Consider the following 21,448-nt stretch of genomic DNA (forward strand, 5'->3'; position numbering starts at 1 on the left):
CAGTGTTGCTTCCTAAGTGGACAGTTTGATTTTGCAGAAGTTTGATTTACTTGGAGTTATATCGTGTTGTTTAAGTGTTCCCTTTATTTTTTGAGCAGTGTATTTATAAAAGATAACTGTTGCCAATGTGCCTTTTTTTTATTTTAGTCCTTCCTGAATATGACTCTTTCTTTGTATTGTAATTCACTTTGACTGCGTAGTATTTTTTGAATAATACAAATCTGCTAAAACAACACATTTCCCTAAATAAGTAACTATATAGGCTGACTTTCAAGGGTTTGCTTGAATGTTCAGCCTGCATCTCAGCATGTCTGTTTGAAAGTAGCATGGGAGAGGGAAAGGAGAAAGGAAAGATAGGAAAGCTTTGTGCACAAATCTTCCCCTTGACTTTGAACACACATCCATATATCCACATGCAAACCAATTCATTCATTATCCCAATTTTTCCTCAAGTGCCTGACAGGGATCAAGTCTTGGTGCATCTCTTCTTATGGCCAAAAGGGACAAGTGTACAGTATCTGATCCTAGCAATCCCTAAATTTTTCAAAAGCAAACTTTACAGTTAGCCATGACATTCAAAGACACTTATATCAGGGTAAGCCTGGGAGGATATACCCTTGGAGCTCTCTCTCTTTTTCTCTCTGTGTGTATGTGTAAGCACATTTCCGGGGTGAGGATAGGAAGTCACCCTGAAAATAAGAAATAGTCCATTATGAGCATTCCAAAGAATGATGATCCTTTCTAAAATTGCTATTTCCCCAGAAGGAGGAAACTGTCATAGTTATAGATAGATTCCATATTTTATTATCTATCTCCATGCCACTGGACTGCCATTAATAATATTTAAAGCCTGCTGCCTTGTTTCACTTTGGTAGAGAAACATGTCTGTTAAACCATCAAAGCATATTATAGCATGCAAGCTGAAACTTACAAGAGCAATAACACCAGTTTCTATCAAGACCAGTGGCCTTTGCAATAAGTTAAAGCTTTTCCTTGGAGAAAAAATTGCATTGTTGTCTCTTTTCTGGTGACATCACACCCCCAAACTCCCAAATTCCCAATGATCTTTCCCCATGGTTTCCTTTCTTTGTTAAGTAAGGCTGTCAAAATCAGAATCCCTGAACTGATGGACTCTAGTTTGACAGGCAAAATAACATAAAACGTGGTAGACACGACCACATCTCTATATGCCAAGAGAGTTTTTTTCTTAAAAGACATGTAATCTTTATACATTCTGAAGTACTTTGTCAGAGCTAATTTCTACACAACGACTCCTACAGACTAAAATTGTAAACGTCATGGGACAGCAACCTTGTTAATTTCCACAAAGCTCTTTCCAAGTGTGATGGATAGGACTTTTAGGAAATATCAGCTGTCCATCACTGGTTATAATGCCATTTTTCATACAACAGCTTATGGCTGGCATTGGAAATGTTCTGTGTATTAGTGCAGAGCTTTAACATCATCAAGTAGCAGAGAGACAAAATGTCCAATGTAAACAAAAGAGATTTAGTCGTCTTTCAAAAGCCCTCTAGAGACCAGCAAGCACAGAGGAGATTCTCTAGGCTGGGAGTGCCACTAAGCAAGTGACACAACAAAAACAGGCCTGAATTCTAATTCCGTGAGAAAGAAAGAAATAGCAACAGAGACGTTATCCTTTATTTTGACCTTAAAAATGCAGAACACAGTTGAAAAACTTTGTCTAATGAAATGTGGGGAGATGTCACATCATTCATGTAGGTTTCTGATACAGAATTGCAGCAAATTTCAATACTTGGCAAATATTATTTGGACTATGTCCTCATTGTATTATCCAGGGAGGAAACTAAGCATTGCATCTTTTCAGAAGGACAAAAGTGGGATGAGAACCTGACTTGGTGTGTTGGAAAAGAAACGGGCTTTTTAATTATATGTTTGTCAAGGGAGGGCACAATTTTAAAAAATCAAGGTCGCCTGCAGGAGGACAAAAAGTCATGATGCTGTCCAACATAACTGAAGCCTTGCCCCCTACTTTTTTGTATATCTGATGCTTATTTCTTGAAAAAGGATAGAGCTTTAGTGGCCACCCTCTTGATTTCTTTGTCTCTTTCCCATGAAAACCTTTGGCAAAGGTCACTGATTTGTGCTCAGGTATATTTTTCTTCTTTGCATACTTTAAAGAAATACCTGGTTGGAGGCAGTTCCTAAGATAGCCTTTTCCAATATTGTGACCTCCAGAAATATAGGTTAGGGATTAAGAAATTTGACTGCATCTGGAGAACACCAGCTCTGGAAGGAGTGCCGGAAGACATTTGGTCCAGTTGCTTATGGCATCCCTATATGTCTTTCATCTGCTCTCATCACACAATTTTTTTTAGATTTTTAAACAATAATATTAGAAATGACATATTGATGATGAAATGTGCAGTCTTTATCTAGCCAACAGCTTTCAGTGGCATTGGGAAATGGTGTTCCTATTGGAAGAAAGCATTCCATGAAACAATCTAGGACTGAAATCCCTACTAACACTTGATCTTTCAACTATTTGCAAGTTGACATACTGGTATTAATTCAGGGCAAGTTCTTTCTTCTATATCTTCCACAGATAGCAACTTCCTTCTGGCCAACGCGCAAGTACATCGTGGCTTCCCCATTGTGTATTGCTCAGATGGATTCTGTGACCTCACTGGCTTTGCCCGAACAGAAGTCATGCAGAAAAACTGCAGCTGCCGCTTCCTCTATGGCAGTGAGACCAATGAAACAGTTCTGCAACGCATTGAAAAAGTGCTGGAAGGAAAGCAGGAATACCAAACAGAAGTCTGCTTCTATAAGAAGGGCGGTGAGTTTTGGGAAGCTCTTTTGGGTGGCGCTCCTGTCTTTCAGAATGTGGCTCCAGAGGATATGACAACAGTAGGTTTCAGGATGGATCTTGAGAACATCAGGTCAAAGATTTATCTGATAAATCCTACACCTTTGCCATGAATGCAGAGGCGCAGAATTCCTTATTTATATGTAAAATAAGAGCCCGGTACATTGTTTTGTATGAATTTTGCAACAGCGGAAATAGTGGTTACCTAAGTCAGGATCCTCAAAATATTAGAGTTCATATTTTAAAGGGAAAGTTTTTAGTCTGTAAGTCTGCCTGACAGTCCATATACTGCTTTTGATGGTAAATTGTCAGAAATATAGATATAACAACAACAACAACAACAACAACAACAACAAACCCAGTCTGAACATCTGGCTAGCTGTGTGATTAATAATAATAATAATAATAATAATAATAATAATAATAACAACAACAATAACAATAACAATAACAATAACAATAATAACAATAATAACAATAATAATAACAATAACAACAACAACAACATCGACAAAATCATGATCTTTCAGTAGCAAAGGCCACCATACTTGGATCTGTGTGCATCATACAAAAATACATCACACAGTCCTAACACTTAGAAAGTTTTCGACTTGTGATATTGTGATACGAAATCCAGCATATAAATCTTGTTTGTTGTGCATTACTGTTTTTGGTGATAATAATAGTAGTAGTGATAGTAATAATAATATGTATGTATGTATGTATGTATGTTTGGTTTTTATATTAATGGATTTTTAATCATTTCTAATATCAGATTACTATTGTACAGTTTTATTGTCGCTGTTAGCCGCCCCGAGTCTCCGGAGAGGGACGGCATACAAATCTGCTTTTATTTTATTTTATAAAAATAAAATAAAATAATAAAATAATAATAATAATCATCATCAACAACAACAACAACAACAACATATTTGTAGAACTTTAGAATGGAAAGAAGGATGGATAGGGAAATGATTTGGAAACATTGAAGGGCAGAGCAATTTAAAGAAGGCTTGCCATAAAAGATGGCTTGTCGAGAAAACTACAGGGCATCCAAAGCAGAACAGAGACTGCCAAAATTTGAGGTGGAGGTAAGGTTTCCAAACCCTTTTTGTCTTTCTTTTTTGGGGAGGGTGGATTTTAGAATTTAATTCCCTCCCCTTCCCACTAAGGCTGCATTTGATCATAAGCCTGAAGAAGTAATTTTGCCTTCAAGAGTTCCATAACCATAACCACCTCTGGAAAATCCCTTTAAAGGGCAACTCCTAACTAATCCTGATGAGAGCTTCCATGTGTGAGTCTGGGAATGCAAGTCAGAAGACAAATCCCTAGTGATGGAGCTACTCTCTACTGGTATTGGGAGGATGCTGTAGCACCTAAATCCTTTTAGATGACAGAATTTGAGAGATGTTCTGTAAGTGGATTATTTAAATTGACGAATACACAGTGTCCTGGGGTATAATAGCGCAATGCAGGATGCACAATTAATTGGTTTTCCCACGAGTGTAGGAAGCAAAGTATTACCAGTGGAATGCCAAAACAGTGTTCCAATGTGAACCCAAGATACCCATATTTTTAGAGGCAATTTGGGATGATGGTTTTCGTGGCTTCTTAAATGACAAAGCCACTAAGCAGCTTGGGCTTTGCAAACCTCTGAAATGAATTCTCAGTGTGGCTGTTCTTAATCCATCCTGGTGCCAAAAGCAATGATTATTTCACCTCTGTACTATATTTGGAGTTGAAGAATATATTCAAGGATCAGCAGGATGCCCCCTCCAGATGTTTTAACTACAGTTTCCATAATCCATTGTCAGTAAAGTCTTGGCTAGGTTTGAAACAAATTACAGTCCAAAAACATCTGGCAAGGCAGAAAGAGATTCAGTTTTATTGGCAACCATTCTTTGGTAATCTATATTTTATGAGGTCATCAAATGTCTACAAAAAAGACCTTTTGCTGCAGCTAAAGGATTGATTCTCACTAGATTTCTAAGTAGTTACAAGTTTCCAGACACCTCAACCTTTCTCCCTCCCCACCTCTCTCTCTCTCTCTCTCTCTCACTCACACACACAGAGAGAATAATATAAAGTAAGAGAAGGGGAAAAATGAAGACATAAAAATGAAAGCTAAAAATTCAGCAAAGGAAAAAATTAAAAGAAACATAGTAAAAAGAAAAATAGTTTCCAATTTTCAGAAGTTGTTAGTATAATTATAAATTTATTCTCTTTCGACAACACTTATATCTTTTTTATAATTAATTCTGACTAATTATCTTTTTAAAAAACTTTTTTTTACAAACAATCCATTTTTCATTAAACAGTGTATTGTCTGAGTACAAATGTTTAATCCAATAACAATTAGAATTTACAGCTATATTCATTATTTAATCTATTCTTAGCTCAATACTCATACATTAAATATCTATTAGCAATCTTCTTAATTTATTTAATTCTATCAATTATATTAACTCTATAAATACACTTTCTATATTTCACTCTTCTACTTTTATTCCTAATTTTTATATTTATTCTTTAACCATCAATAAAATGACTCCCATTAACATAATATTCAGTTTGTTCTTTCTCTTTAATTGCCAGTGTTAGTCTATTCCTTTCTGCACATTCTAATATTTTTCTGATTACATTCTCCTTTGTAGGGATCTCTTCGCTTTTCCAATTTTGTGCAGATACAATTCTAGCTATAGTTATTATATGGTTAATAAAATTCCCAGCAGGAATATTTCAGATTTCAATATTCTGACTACTCATCAATGTCATAAATCATAAATCATTTGTTCTTTTCTGATTTATTCAAAGTGTTAGCAATAAATTTTATGCAATAAGTTAAATTGAGACATCTTCCCCAGGCCTATATAATTTATGTATGGTATGTTTGTGGGTATGTCTTGTTTTTAAATAAGAGGTTCATAGATATTTTTAAATATTAGATTTGTTATTGTACATTGTTTTTATTATTGCTGTGAGCCTCCCCGAGTCTATGGAGAGAAGCGGCATACAAATCTAATTAACAATGACAATCACAATGACAATCACAATCACAATCACAATAACAATAACAATAACAATAACAATAACAATAACAATAGCAATAGCAATAGCAATAGCAATAGCAATAGCAATAAAACATTTCCAGTTAGCAATAAACATAGATACTGTATAGTATTATCTTTTCTCTGTTCAAAGAAGTCAATTTAACCAACAGGTTCCGTCATCTTTATTAATCAAATTTTCCATTGGGCATAATGTTGAATCTTTCTATCTTTGTGCATAAAATATTTTTTTTTCCAGTTTACAATTTTTCTATCAAAAAAACCCTCTGGTTTCAATTGTATAAATCCTTTGAATCCAAAATTTTCTGGCTTTTTTACATGTCTACCAAACCTGAAAAATGTCTCTTCTTTTCCAACACATTTCCAATATAAATGTGAAGTGCCTTTATGCATTCTAGACAATTTTCCTGGTCACATAGTACATCATTTTATGTAAGCCCTCTTTTAAGATTTACAGCACAGTTTACATTTCAATCCCTTTCCTATTGTTCCATTTGTATATTATAACCAAAAATTATACCCCACTTTAGTCTGCGGAGAGAGACGGCATAAAAATCCAATAAATAATAATTACATATTATTTCACTGATTCTTCTGTTTCAAATTTCAAATTTTATCAATTAGATATTCATCATATTTACAATATTCTATTTCAAATTCAGTCTTACAGTGTTCAGGTCTATGAATTCTTTCATCTATTTTAAATCTTTCCAACAATTGTAAATAACTCATCCATTTACCACTATATACCTCTGCCACCAGATCTTCTCATGTATGTTTTAACCTTCTTTTTTAAAAAATCATTAATAAAAATTTTATACTTATAGATGTTAAAAAAAAGACATGCCTATTGTCCTAATAAAGGCCTTAAAAGAAAATGATTTATTGTTATAATTGTTGTTATGTTTGAGGGTGAATTCCTGTCCTATACTCCATGCACCATAAAAGAGAAGGCATGCTTCCTCAACAATGAAAGATGATACTATTGATCAGAGGGGACCTGGAGCAGGCCCACCCTGTCAAAGCTGGTGGACTGGACAAAGACCCCTGAAGACAGTTGATTGCATGAGATCAGGGTTTCTTTCTTTCCTTTTTTGTTTTAGGAACAGCCTTTTGGTGCCTGCTGGACATTGTCCCTATCAAGAACGAGAAAAGCGAAGTGGTCCTTTTCCTCTTCTCCTTCAAAGATATTACCAAGAATCGTGGAAAGAATCATCTCAATGAAAAGAAGGAAGGTAAGGATGTTTGGAGGCAAAACAACAATCTCAAACAGAGGGGATTGAAATAATATACAATGAAATAATCAGTCTGTTTTCAGTTCATGTAAACTTTGCAAACCTTTAATTTGATTTCCCTGTTATTTTGCAGCTAAAGGAAAAGGCATAAACTGCTGTTAAATGCTTTGTTAAAATACACATTTCTAAAAATATTATTGAAGACTGGAATTATTAAATGTTCTGAGCTCACCAGTGAAAGCAATAGTGGAAATTCTAGATTCAAAATATATTTTTGATTGGCTAATCAGAAGAACTATTTGGAAGGCTAAGTTAACAGGGGGGGGGAGGGGTTAACCGAAACTTCATTAGAATATGCCAGCCAAGGAAATGTTTGATTAGATAAAATCAAAAAAGCCCTTATATCAGAAGACGAAGTAAACCCATCAGCAATCAGCATACAGGTCCTTAACAACAAGCATGCATTAATCAAAATAGTTTCAAGGAAGATACCTATTTTCAATAGTACATTGGATCCAATAGACATACATATAGTTATCACATTTATCTTATTTTTGCATTTAGAGTTCCACTAGGAAAAACACGATAATTAGCTCATATGTACTATGTATGTAATACATGAAATTAATGTTCCTTCTCAAATTGCTTGATAGAAATTCTCAGTGATAGGAAGTGTTGGCCAGGAGATACAAGACAGGAAGATAGATAAAACTCTGAAATCAGCACCAAGGGACAATGGTAGCTCTGGCTGAAAAGGAAGCAAGTTAGAATGGCTATGTTCAAGGAATGCAGCCATATGCAAACTTTGATTATTGGTTCCATGATTCTGGTCTTACTGTTGTTGTTTTCTTTTCCAGAAAAGCCTGAATGCAAGAAAGCAAGGAGCTCCCACTTGTGGGTGACAAGGAAACAAGGGCGAACTGCTTTGCACCATCTCACCAGGCAGTTCAACAAGAAGGAAGGGACAGAGATGAAGATAAACAGTGTAAAGTTATCACCTATTTTTTTATCCCTTATTTCTGGGCAAGGGAGAGGTTAAAGCTTCCTTGAGTCCAAGTTTTTTTCATCCAAAAATCATCTTTCTTTGTGGTCTTTGTGGCTCATCTCTTTAGAACTGCTCAATGCTAAAATGAGATGCAATCTCTGTTATATGTTAGCACTATAGGTCATCTGACGCAGAGGATATTTTGATGAGGAGAGCAATTCTCTTTAAAGGCTTAACAGCTTTTAATGTAGGGCGATTCCCATATGATCTCTGAGCAGAACTCAATCCCCAAAGAGATATGAATTGGGAGATTTAAATTGGGGTAACCACAAGGTCTGTTGTGTGGTTAACAGTAGTAAGTCTCACTTTGAAGAAGTGCTTTAACCTCTGCTAAAGCTCACGTTTTAGCTGCAACCTGTACAGCTAAAGCAATTCCTTGTGAAAGGAAGCAATCCTTCTCAGTATTAAAGGGAACTTCACAGGGGTTTCCCCTTAAAAGTCAGTGCTGAAAAGTAATTTCATGGCACCAAAGCAAGATTGATTTTCTTATCCAAGTAGGATCATGTGTCTTGTACAGAAGTGGTGGACTGGTGTAGTCTTCTCAAGCCACACACTCTATGAATATCCCATAACATCCCTAAGTTAAATCACTACATTTTAGTTGCAGTGGTTTATGTTTGTATGTGTGTGCAGGCTGAAAGAGAAGAAGTGATATTTTAGCATAGTTGTACTCCATACCATATATTCCATGTTACATTGGGATAGAATAAGATGGTGTGAGTTCAGGACCATTTATTCCAGGGTCTTCTGCAAATTGCGAAGTCAGCATTTTCAGCTTCGTTTCTACAGCTCTTCTTTCTTGTTTTCAGTAGAGCTTATTGTGCAGGATGGAGAAGGCATTGTCATAAAGTGGACATGTGGTCTGGCAATGTAATTGAAGTGCAGCCAGGTACATCTGGATGTTTTGGGATAGATTCTGATAGCTGCTAGAAAACCATCCTGTGCATCTAACAATCCCGATTTTTTGGTTTTCTCATTTCCTACTCAGAAGGCCTTGACAGCTGCTCCCTCCTGATCTAAGACCAGGGCAGATTAAAAGGCTTTGATCTATTTGAGGGAAATGGTTGAATGTTGGGAGGGAGGAGAGTTAGTTGAAGAACTGCCTAAACAGCTGTGCAGGCAGGCTATCTATTCCAGCTACAAGCTGAGTAACTCCCTTCTCTGCCATGAGAAAATCTGTATTTACTTATACTAAGCTGATAATGGTGGCTAACCTTTGCTTCTGATCCTCATCCACAGTAAGGGGATGTGCACATGGGGGCACATGCTGAAGAGTTTTGGAAGAAATTTTTTAGAAAGTGCCCCCCAAAGTATTATAATGAGAGTAGAAAAAGTAGGAGACCAACATTCTGTTTCCTTCTGCTATATGAGACACATTTAGATGCTTGAGATGGTTGGGAGCTACAAAAAAAAAAAAGCCAAATATTAGTTTTGTTGTTGTTGTTGTTGTTGTTGTTGCTGTTTTGTTGTTGTTGTTGTTGAAGTAATCTCTTGGTTTTTATACATTCCTTCTTTTTTCCCCCTTCCTTGTTTTCCTTCTCATCATAAATGAGTGTTGGCCAGTAACTAGATCTTGGTGAATTGCTGTATAATAACCTGCAAATATAGTACTTCAAACTCATATAGCCAATGACCTTTTTCTTTTTCCTTGTTTAAATATTTATTGCAAGAAATTGAAAAAGCAAGAGAAGCAGATGGAAGGGACAAAATGTGTATGAGAGAAAAATATTACATATAAACATAAAAATATTTAGATTTTTCAGAATACTCTCAAGTCATCTTTTCCTTGGTTCATTTTGTAAGAATGCTGGCTTCAGACATTTTATATGTTTGACTTTATTTACATATATACAAGCTGAACAATGAAGAGATAGATAATCTATGGTACTCTCTTGTTATTAGGAAATATACTACCTCCACCAAATTCCCTAGAGAGGAAGAAGCTATATATACTTAGAAGGTTTAGATTTTCAGAGCAAAATGATATTTGTAATTTTCAACCTATTTCTAGTCTTTTATTTCTTAATAAAACAAACACTTGCCCATCTCTTTCTAGCAAGCTATGGGCAAATAATATATTGCATTTTCTATAATTGGCTCTTTCTATTTAAAAAAGAACTATATTCTAAACATTCTGGACCATTCACCTATGATTTCCTTGAACTATAGAGGAAATTGGCATGTTAGGCCATTGTTAAGGAATTTTATGTATTTATATTAGTATCAATATTCCAAGTCTTAGAAAAATTCAGATTCGTTGACAACAGTGCTTAAATTTCAGCAGCTGGATCTTAATTCCTTTTTTCAGTTTCCTTTAGAATTGAATGTAACTTGTTCGGTTGATTGCACAGAAAGTTAAACAGATCTGCTTTGATGTGGATTCTCACTCATTATTTTTAATTGGGATGTCTAAAACATGATGTATCAACTGCTTTGAATGTCTTATTTTTGAAACAAGACAACAGAGTGTGGTGTATTCTTAACACTTCTTTACCATCTTCCGCAATGTTGCTTAAAAAGAGCATCTGTTTATCTGCTTGGTTTGGGAGATTTCATTCCCAAGGTCTTACTAACCAGCATGAAGGATGTCACAAAGCATTCTTATAGATAAAACTTATTTAAATCGTGCCAGGTCAGGTCTAAATTCAAAGAGTGATGCAGTGGCCTAGAGGTGACTTCATCATTCTTTGAAGTGGAGCTTTCATCTCACAATTAGGAGATTGTAAGTTTGATCCAAAGTAGAGACAGATGTTTCTGTCTCTGGGCACTGTGAAAATATATCTGCTGTGAACTTACTTACATTCTAACTTACCTCGCTGCTGGTTCACTTCCTCCTGTGCTTTGTGGTCATGCCACATGAGCACGCACATGCGCACTGTTGAAAAAAACCTAAAAAATTCTCTCCCCCCCCCCCCAAAAAAAGAACTGAAAACAAGATGCTGATGCATGCCCAGTGCTGGAAATTTGGCTTCTGCACGTGCTCCAGGGAAAAAAAACACCAGAAAAATTCCCCCCAAAATCAATTTAAAAAAAAAAAAAAAAGGACAGTGGTGCCCACGTCATTGTGACGTCACCAGAGGGTTGCTACCAGTTCAGGTAAAGCAGTCCAAGCCAGGAGGAACCCATCTCTGGCTGTGTACAAACTCTGCATTGACAACAGGAAGTGTATCAGCTCAACTCCATTCAGTTGCCCCAACTCCAGTTTAATGGCAAGATGATGGGGTCATTAAAAGAAAAGAACAACTACAAAAAAAGGTCAGCTGATGTCCTAAGCACATACCAATAATGTTAACTCTTGAAGAAGCAACTCTTCATGCTATAAGAGGGAAACAAATGTGATACCTAAAGCACCTTCAAACTAAACTTTTAAACTTTAGTCACTCACCATACCCAAAAAAGCCCCAATGCAAATTAAAGTTGAACACAGCAAATAAGGTCAATAAGCCCTTGGACTAAAATCAAATGTGGCAATAAAAGAGTTAAGGGGATATTACTAGGAGGAATAACTCTGTGATACCCCCTTCATTTGGTGCCCTAAGCATATGGCTATTTTGCTAAATGGTTAATTCAGGGCTAAAGTGTTGAATATTTTCAGTGGAAGATGAAGTGAAGGGAGATACTAGACCAGACAGGTTGGATTCCATCTGTCCTGAAAACCTCTTCCTCTGATCCAATGAGTTGTCATATGACTGCTTGAGCAATAAGGAGTCACAGATAACTTAGCAAGGTACATATGTATGTCCCTCCTTAAGTCTTGACATTATAAGTTCTCCTGTTCCGAACCAAGGAAAGGAAAATGATGGATTTGTGATTTAAGTAATCAATACCAACGTTAGAAAACTTGGCATGAATGTATCTATTGTCTTCCAATCAATAACGCAAAGTGTAAAATTTTCCAGTTTAACATTTTTATTAGGTTATAAGATAATATATAAAATACAAAAGTAAATAGGAAGACACAGTGGTGAGGAGAAACCAGAGAACAGAAAAGAAGAAACTCATTGAAGCATCAAATCACAACTTTTTGTTTTTCCATAATAATATAAATTAACCATTTCTATAACAACATATCAGTCTAATCAGTAAAATCCAAAATCAAAGTTTCCTTTTTTTCCACTTCAAGCACAAAGTTCAGAAGCAGTCTCCATGTACTTATATTCTTTCTTCTAAGCCAAATGGTCAATTTAGCTATTTCTACTAACTCTATCAGCTTCTGTAGCCATTCGTCCATAGTGGGAATCAAAGTGCCATTCCATTTTTGTGCATATAATAGTCTTGCTGCTGTCAACATATAAGATCAAAGTTCCACATTTTTCCTCCGTTTTTTTCATTAAACACTAAAGAAAGTTTTCTGGTTTTATTTTTATTTTTGTTTTAAGAATGTTTTATATTATAATATGAATCTTACTACCAAATTTCTTTGCTTTATCACATGCCCACCATAAATAGTAAAACGTTCCTTCTTTACTTTTACACTTCCAGCACTAATTTGAAATATCTTTATATGTTCTGGATAACTTATCTGGTGTTAAATACAAGCAATACATTATCTTACACAATTTTTCTTTTAATGTGTAGTTTAGGATAAATTTTTAATCTTTTGTCCTCATATTTTCCCATGTTCAAGCATCACATTATATCCAGAATTCCTTGCCCATTGAATCATGCAATGTTTTACATGTTCACTTTCCCTATTCAATTTCAATAACATTTAATACATTTTAGCAATAATATGCTCACTACCACACAGAAAGATTTCCAATTTATTTTTTATTAAAAATCAAACCCACAACTCTTTTGATCTGATTTAAATCATTTTTTCAGTTATTGATATGTAAATCACTGGCAAACATAGCATTTACATGATGTAAAGTTTTCTTCAAGGCAGGCAATAGGGTGACATTCCATCATTCATACTTAAATGTTGATTTGATGGAGCACTTTGACTTCCTTAAGATGAAATTCCCATTGCTGGGCTTTCATGACTTACTTCTGAGAATTGATGTTTTTCATCTACCACCAAAGTACAGGCAGACACACATGGACTTGGGCTAAAGTCACAGCCAGTTGTTGGCTTATTTGAACAACTGCTCATGTCATCTGATGGAGGCATAGGAGGGAGTGGAGACTTGATGAGATTGGTTTAGATAGATCTCTACCTGTTTTTTAGGGCAGGAGTCTCCAGCTTTGCTGGCTAAGGAATTCAGGGGATTGAAATCTTAAAGTTGCCAATGATGGCTACCCCCTGTTCTAGGAACATCTACATCATGCTCCTACTGGATGAAGACTTCATGTAGCTCATCTGTTGTGATTCCGTCTGAGGCCCCTCAGGGAACGGCTGATCCTCTGCCGGCTTCCTGCTCAGAGGGGGAGGATGAGGAACAGGAGGTTCAGGCAGACGGGGAGGAGGAATCTCAGGCTGAGGGAGAGGGAGGACAGCCAGAGTCCCCCGAGAGGGAGCTCTCCCCAGCAAGCAGCCTGGATTCCTTAGATGAAAATGCACAAGCAATCATCGATCTACGGCAGAGAAGAGCAACACAACGAAGGGGACAATTAGCCAGGTACTTTCAGCACTAAAGAGGCAACAGCTGGGTTTGGGTGTGGTGCTCTCTGGAAAGGCTGAAAAGACAGACCCACCCTTCCTGGCTTGTGGAGTATTATCTTTGGGAGTCCTGCGACCTGGCTGTGATCTTTGGCGTCTTGGAATTCTGGTTTGTGACTTTGAATACTGAAACCTTGGGGGGGAAAGGTGTGGGTCTTATTCTCTATAGTGGTGGGTGTGCCAGCAAGAAGTCTGCTGTATTGTCTGGCCGTCAGGATTCTGCTGGGAAGTCTCATAGCCTGCCTGTTGGGAAGAACAGGTTTTTCTCTGTGTTTATTTTTCAAACTATAAAGTGCTTTTGCTTTTACCAGCGTGTCTGGCTGTTTTTTCCGGTTGGTGTTGAAGTCTGGGGGCACCCAGACAGAACATCATCTAGGTGTCTTTTTGTTAGTTTCTGAACCACCTAGGTTGCAACAGAATTCAGCTACTACCACTCTTGCTTTTGCACTTGTCCAATGTTGCTGTTCCTTTTGTTACTAATTCATCTAAGTCAGAAAGGATATGCTTGTCTCTGAGGCTGCACATCATAGACAGCACATCTAGCACTGCTGGAGCGCTCTGGCCAGCAGACCATAGAAGAGAAAACTGCTCTAATTGTTTCATGCTATTTTTGCCTTGGAAAATAAGAGAGATTCCCCCCCCCCTAATTTCTATGGGGAAGTTGAAAGTGTATTTGCATGCATTTGCACATATACATACTGTGAGTATATTTGCCTGTAAAAAAAAAAGCATGTAGATGCAAAGTTGTGTGCAGGTTTGAGAATTGCTGTGCTTCAAACATAGGTGTGGGCAGTGCTCAGAAACTGTATGAAAATTTCCAGTAAAATGTTAATGTGACTTGTTTTGCTGAGGTTGTGTGTTCCCTCTGTTCATGCTCTTGTGCCCGGCTGACATTTAGCTTCAGCTTGTCTTTAACAGATGAAATGAATTCTCATTTTAAAATCTTATGAAAACTCTACATCAACAAGACACTGGAGATTATTCAGATTGCATATATTGTAGTAATGAATGTTCATCAAATATAATGATTTTTGAAAAACATCTCACTGCTACTTTGGACTGAATTTTTTCTCTTCCATGGCTGTGATGGGAAGTACTAATGGCTTGCTAATAGAAACAAATATGAAATACAGTGATCCCTCGATTATCGCGAGGGTTCCGTTCCAAGACCCCTCGCGATAATCGATTTTTCACGATGTAGGGTTGCGGAAGTAAAAACACCATCTGCGCATGCGTGCCCTTTTTTTTCATGGCCGCGCATGCGCAGATGGATGTGGGGAGCGACAAAAGTGCGGAAGCCGACAGATTGCAGCACCCGCTCGCCCGCCGTTCGCCGCTCGCCCGCCCTTTGCCCGGCCACCCGCCGTTCGCTCGCTGCTCGCCCGGCCACCCGGGTTCGGGGGGGTGCTGGGAAGCCCCCCAGGCCAGCTGTGACCTTTTAAAACAGCTGCGCCGCTTCCCAGCTGAGTCCTGAAGCCAAACGCGGAAGTTCGCCTTTGGCGTTTGGCTTCAGGACTCAGCTGGGAAGCGGCGCGGCTGTTTTAAAAGGTCGCAGCCGGCCTGGGGGGCTTCCCAGCACCCCCCTGAACTTGGGTTGGGGGCTCGGGGGGTGCTGGGAAGCCCCCCAGGCCGGCTGCGACCTTTTAAAACAGCCGCGCCGCTTCCCAGCTGAGTCCTGAAGCCAAATGCGGAAGTTCGCCTTTGTCGTTTGGCTTCAGGACTCAGCTGGGAAGCGGCGTGGCTGTTTTAAAGGGTCGCAGCCGGCCTGGGGGACTTCCCAGCACCCCCCCGAACCCGGGTTGGGGGTTTGGGGGGGTGCTGGGAAGCCCCCCAGGCCGGCTGCGACCTTTTAAAACAGCCGCGCCGCTTCCCAGCTGAGTCCTGAAGCCAAACGCGGAAGTTCGCCTTTGTCGTTTGGCTTCAGGACTCAGCTGGGAAGCGGCGTGGCCGTTTTAAAGGGTCGCAGCCGGCCTGGGGGGCTTCCCAGCACCCCCCCCGAACCTGGGTTGGGGGTTCGGGGGGGTGCTGGGAAGCCCCCCAGGCTGGCTGCGACCTTTTAAAACAGCCGCGCCGCTTCCCAGCTGACTCCCGAAGCCAAACGCGGAAGTGGGGGTTTTTTTAATTAATATTTTTTTTAATTAATATTTTTTTAAAAATTGCGATATAGCGTTTCGCGAAGATCGAGATCGCGAAACTCGAGGGATCACTGTAAATAGTTCTTTGCCCTACCTGTTAGATCTATGAATTCAGAACAAAAATGGAGTGTCATTTCAGTTACTGCTACCTGGGATTTTTATGTATTTTTTTCCTAGTGGTGTCTTTTGTCAATCTTTCAACAAGGTACCCGGTCAGTAGCAATCAGTTGGGCTGCAAACCCAATTAGAATAAAAAATGGAACAAATGTCAAGTACTTTCCTGACATGCTCAAAATGTTTTAAATTTTGTTCTGGGGACGCTTGGAACATTTTAATAATTTCAAGTTTGTTTCACCACAATTTTATCCTCTGAAATGTGCACATACCTAAGTTTTGGATTTTATTTTTTATCACTTTAGCAGCTTTGTACTGAAGCATGAAATGAACTTACTATATATATATGAATTAATAATACGAATTATGACTATCCACCTGTAATTGTAAGCCTGTTGACTTACAAATACTCATGCCACAGTAAAAGGAAGAGAGTTCTGGGATTTTAGGGGAAATGACTCTAACATGGCCTGATAGTTTTCATAGTGAAGGCCATTTTTTCCCTTCGAATACCATTTTAATGATAAAAGAGATGGTGACAAGGCAAAGAAATGGACATACAACAATTAAAATTAATTCATTTAAATTACAAAATTCACAAAAGAAAATAGGATTATATTCTATGCCAGTAGTGGGTTCTAAAATCCTTTACTACTGGTTCAGATTCATGTGCACATGCAACACTACTGCATATGTGCAGAAGCATCCTGGACATGTGGGTGGAGCTTCCCACTGCCAGTGCTACAGGTTCTTAGAATTGGGCCATGCTGGGAACAATGCACCACAGTTCTATGCACTGTATCACTTTGACTTTTTCGTACAATAGAAATTATAGTTTGGCAACTTTTTAAGGGACTCTGGCTGTTGTTTCTAAGCTTTCTAAAAAGTATGTTTAGGAATGCTGAGATTGAAGAGTGAGGCTGAAGATTAGATATCCCCGTTCTACAATGTGTGTGAGGAGTGCTTTTGTTTGTTGGTTGTTGTTGTGGTTAGCTCTGGCCCAGGTCCTGCCCCAAGGACTGTGGATGTGGGGGAGACATCCACATGCTGCAGGCCTGTTTTGCCCCCGGTGGAATGTGCTGATGAAGGCTCCTCTGACCAAGAAGACATGAGTGACAGGGATGAGGAGAGTGTGGCAGACAGCTCAGAAGGAGATCAATTATCTAGCTCCTCCTTGGATTCAGAACAAGAGTTAATGATACAGCCACGCATGCGGAGAGCGATGCATAGGCAACAACAACTGAGAGATTATTATCAAAGAAAATGAGGCCACCTGTGGTTGGGTGGGGCTGTGGTAATTAGTGAGGCTGCTATAAATAGCAGCCTGTGGGTTTGGCCATTGTGGAGGATTATCTGATTGTTGTGTTTCGTGCCTGCTTTGCTGCCTTTGGCCTTTTGTGTGCTGATTTTTCCCCCGCTTTGAAACTAAACCAGAGCAAAGTGTGTTTCACTTTGTGAAAGAAGAAGGACTGTGAATTGCCTCACAGCTGCAAGCTAAGTATCACAGAACTGATAAGGGACTTGTACAAATTACCAGTTTGTTTGGAGATGAGTGCTCTTTGCTATACAAAAAGAGGGCTTAGTTTAAGTGAATTTTCATTTTAAAGAACATTGTTTTGAATTTTCAAACGTGTGTGTGTCTGAAATTTGTACCTGTGAATTTTCGGGAGGAGTCTATCAGAGAGCCCGACAGAACAGTTGTTTGGTTGTTTGGTTGGTTGGTTTGACTTCTATGCTGCCCTTCTCCACTGACTCAGGACAGTTTTACTTTATTATAATTGTCAAGTACATATTGGTAATTTACATAGGTATAACATTGTTTATATACATAAGAGGGGTACTAATAAGAGGGAACGGTGCTACGTTCCAGTAGCTATTTTTAGGATGTGCACGTAGCTGCATATCCCTGATGTGCGCCTATGCACGCCTGCATGAGATTTGGCTTCTACGCATGTGCATCAAGCAAAATCTCATGTGAAGACACTCGTGCAAGCGAGATTTCGGTGATATTCATCATTTTTTTTGTTTCTGCGCATGCGCAGAACCAAAGATATTGGCAGAATTGCCGAAATCTCACTGACGTGCGCGTACTCACACAATATTTTGCTTGCTGCACATGCGCAGAAGTAAAATCTTGTGCCAACAAGTGCACACACATCCACAGGATGCACATGCGCCCACAACAGCCACGTCGGGCACACTGATAGCACTGAAGATTGCAGTCCTTTGCTGGACAGTAGGCACCCTGGTGCACTTATGCACACTCCTTACTGACCTCTAAGAAATTGGGTGAGGTCAACAGTGGACAGTCTAAAGGTAAAGTTTGGGTGATGAAACCACAGAATCAGGTAGTGAATTCCAGGCATTAACCACTCTGTTGCTCTGGTTAGTAGTGTGATATTTTTGGAGAAGAAGCTACGTAATATTAGGTTAAAAACTCTTGAAGCCTTTTTGGCAATGTTGTTGCATTGGACTTTTTGGCAATGTTATTGCATTGGACTTTGGCACTTAAGTTATTTGATATGAGTATTCCAGGGTCTTTGGCAAGAGTGAGGGTTGTCTGAGAGGGAATCAGGCTACTTGAAAGTCTAGGTGTGATGCCAAAAGCCATTAACCCTTCCAACTCTATTATTCTATGTTCTCTATATTCCAAATTGGGTGCTACACAGCAGAAGCAATACAGTTGGCTGGACCACACATGCATTACATTCACAGCCTGTATGATCAAGCTACATCAATGTTAGTAGCTAACATTGCAGCAGCTATAAAAGGTCTTGGGAAACTCCAGGGAGTATCAGCTGATCACAGAAATGTTATTTAATACTCTTCAAACTCTTAATACTCTTCAGCTTGTATTGGGTGTTCTGATTCTTTTTGCCAATGTGTAGGACAGAACATTTGTTGATTGAGATTTAGAATTGTTGGATGTTTGACCATTCTGACAAAAAGTCAAAATCTTTTTGGAGGGTAGCAGTGTTGGTGTCAGTGAAGAGAACATAGTCTCCTGTAATGTGATTGCAAAAGTCATTTATATAGAGTATAAAGAATGTTGGTCCTAGTATGCTGCCCTGGGGTACCACTATTAACAGGAATGGGATTAGATGGAGCACTCCCTATTTTGACCACTTGTTATCTGTTTGACAGGAACACAGTTATCCAGTCATGTAGGGGTCCAGAGATGCTGTAGGATTTCAATTCAGAAGTAGTTTATCATAAACCACTGAGTCAAAAGCTTTACAGGAGTTTTTTATATGGAATTTTATATAAATTTTATATCCTGTCCTTCTATTCCTCCTCTTCTCTCTCCTATTTTGCCTCTCACACAAAATCTTATCAAGCAGAGCTCGCCTCAGTCACTCCAGAGAATGATATTATTATACAATGCCATTCCTGGGGCTATTTTTCAGCAGGATTAGGAAGATGTCTTCCCTGAAAAAACTGCTGATTTCAGCCTACTTCTTATTGTAAGACCGCCGGGAGGCTTCTCAGGAGCTTATGATGATGATTTTGGTAACTGAAATTGCATTTCCTCTCTTCTCCTCTTCAGGATGTCTTTGAAAACAAACCCTCAGTGCCAGAGTACAAAGTGGCCTATGTACAGAAGTCGCGCTTCATCCTTCTTCACTACAGCATCTTCAAAGCCCTGTGGGACTGGCTCATCCTCCTGGCTACTTTCTATGTGGCAGTAACTGTTCCCTACAATGTCTGCTTCACTGACGCTGAAGACAGCTTGACAGCTGCCCGCAGCACTATCGTTAGTGACATTGTAGTCGAAATGCTTTTCATTGTTGGTAAGGACTTAAGAGTTAAGACTGGCTTGGGGAGAGTCAAACATATATTTACAATGGTATGAAAATGACACACCTGGGCGGACATGTGAAATGGGCATCAACATTCCTAGAGCAGAAATCAAATCATGTAGCATTCGTTATTTCTAGAACATTCTTTAACCTCGACTACATTAAAATGCATCGACTTCAACTCCCAGAATTCACCGCACCTGAGGATCCCAGATTTTTCATCCTCTGTATATGGTTTCCCTCTGCCCCTGACATAAAATGGATAATGATAGATTTCATTTTGACCCAGAGCGACACTTTTTGATCACCCTGCACCTACTCTATATATTAATGCAGGATAAAATATAATAGAAAAACAAAATGGGCAGTTGAATAATTATTACCTTTTTAATATCAGTAGTTAGATTGTTAAATGATGCAGTGTTCTCTGATCAGAACAATACTGTTATTATAAAATGTTACGTGTCTAGCTATTCACTTAGTACAGCCTTGCACTGGCCCTACACATGCATTATAATGGAATATATTGTCAATTAAGCGAATATTTGTAGCTCGATGTTGAAATAAGGAGTTCTTGGTGCTTTATGAGCTTGCTTGTTTTTTTGGAGACATTTCATTACCCTTAACTAGGTAACATCATCAGTGCTATAAGAGGCACTCTTTGCTGTTAGTTTATATTCTGGTGATTTGTCTGTCTGTGTGTGTTGGGGCAGATATTGGGGCAGAATTATTGCTTACTTGATTGTTGGACTGAATTTGATTTTAGAGTTAATCTATACTGATCTGAGTGCTGATTACTGATGCAGAGGTGCTGGAGTCTTTTTCTCCAGCCAACTAAATCCCTACAAAACATCTTAAGCGAACCAAAAGACCTAGCAACTCCGGAAAAAAAACAGGAGGAACAAGAGGTAAAGATACAACATAGAATAGAGTAGAGTAGAGTAGAACAGAACAGAATAGAATAGAATTCTTTATTGGCCATTTGTGATTGGACACACGAGGAATTTATCTTTGGGGCATATGCACCAAAGTGTACATAAAGAAAAATAAAATTCATTCATCAAGAATCATAAAATACCAACACAATGAAAGTCACTGGTTACTAATAAGCAATCAAATCGTATTAGGAAACAAAACAATATAAATTGTAAAGATACAAGCAACATGGTTGCAGTCATATGTGGAAAGAACTAGCTGCTAGGTACTAAAAAATATGAGAATAATAATAATAATAGTCTTAGTAAATAATTTGACAGTACTGTGGAAATTAGTTGTTTAGCAGAGTGATGGCATTCAGGAAAAAAATGTCCTTGTGTCTAGTTGTTCCGGTGTGCAGTGTCCTATAGCATCCTTCGAGGAGTAGAAGTTGAAACAATTTATGTACAGGATGTGAGGGGTCTGTAGATATTTTCACCGCCCTCTTTTTGACTTGTGCAGTATAACAGGTCCTCGGTGGAAGGCAGGTTGGTAGCAATTGTTTTTTCTCCAGTTCTAATTATCCATTGAAGTCTGTGACTGTCTTGTTTAGTAGCAAACCAGACAGTTATAGAGGTGTAAATGACAGACTCAATAATTTCTTTGTAGAACTGAATCAGCAGCTC

At 38.5% G+C, this 21,448-nt stretch overlaps 2 protein-coding genes across 5 annotated transcripts in view; one reads left to right on the plus strand and one right to left on the minus strand.

The window, feature by feature from the left end:
* The window catches only part of ATP6V0A1 (ATPase H+ transporting V0 subunit a1), a 512,121-nt gene that overhangs the window by 472,229 nt on the left and 18,444 nt on the right, over positions 1 to 21,448 (minus strand). The gene's annotated exons all lie outside the window — the stretch shown is intronic.
* Positions 1 to 21,448, plus strand: part of KCNH4 (potassium voltage-gated channel subfamily H member 4) — a 79,920-nt gene that overhangs the window by 17,455 nt on the left and 41,017 nt on the right. For all 4 annotated transcript variants that reach the window (XM_070727633.1, XM_070727634.1, XM_070727636.1 and 1 more), the window contains exons 2-5: positions 2,585 to 2,818; positions 7,020 to 7,151; positions 8,009 to 8,136; positions 19,595 to 19,838. In XM_070727633.1, coding sequence (XP_070583734.1) covers positions 2,585 to 2,818; positions 7,020 to 7,151; positions 8,009 to 8,136; positions 19,595 to 19,838 — 738 coding nt within the window. The remainder of the gene's footprint in view (positions 1 to 2,584; positions 2,819 to 7,019; positions 7,152 to 8,008; positions 8,137 to 19,594; positions 19,839 to 21,448) is intronic.

Source organism: Erythrolamprus reginae, chromosome Z, assembly GCF_031021105.1.
Source record: "Erythrolamprus reginae isolate rEryReg1 chromosome Z, rEryReg1.hap1, whole genome shotgun sequence".
Classification (NCBI taxonomy): domain Eukaryota; kingdom Metazoa; phylum Chordata; class Lepidosauria; order Squamata; family Dipsadidae; genus Erythrolamprus; species Erythrolamprus reginae.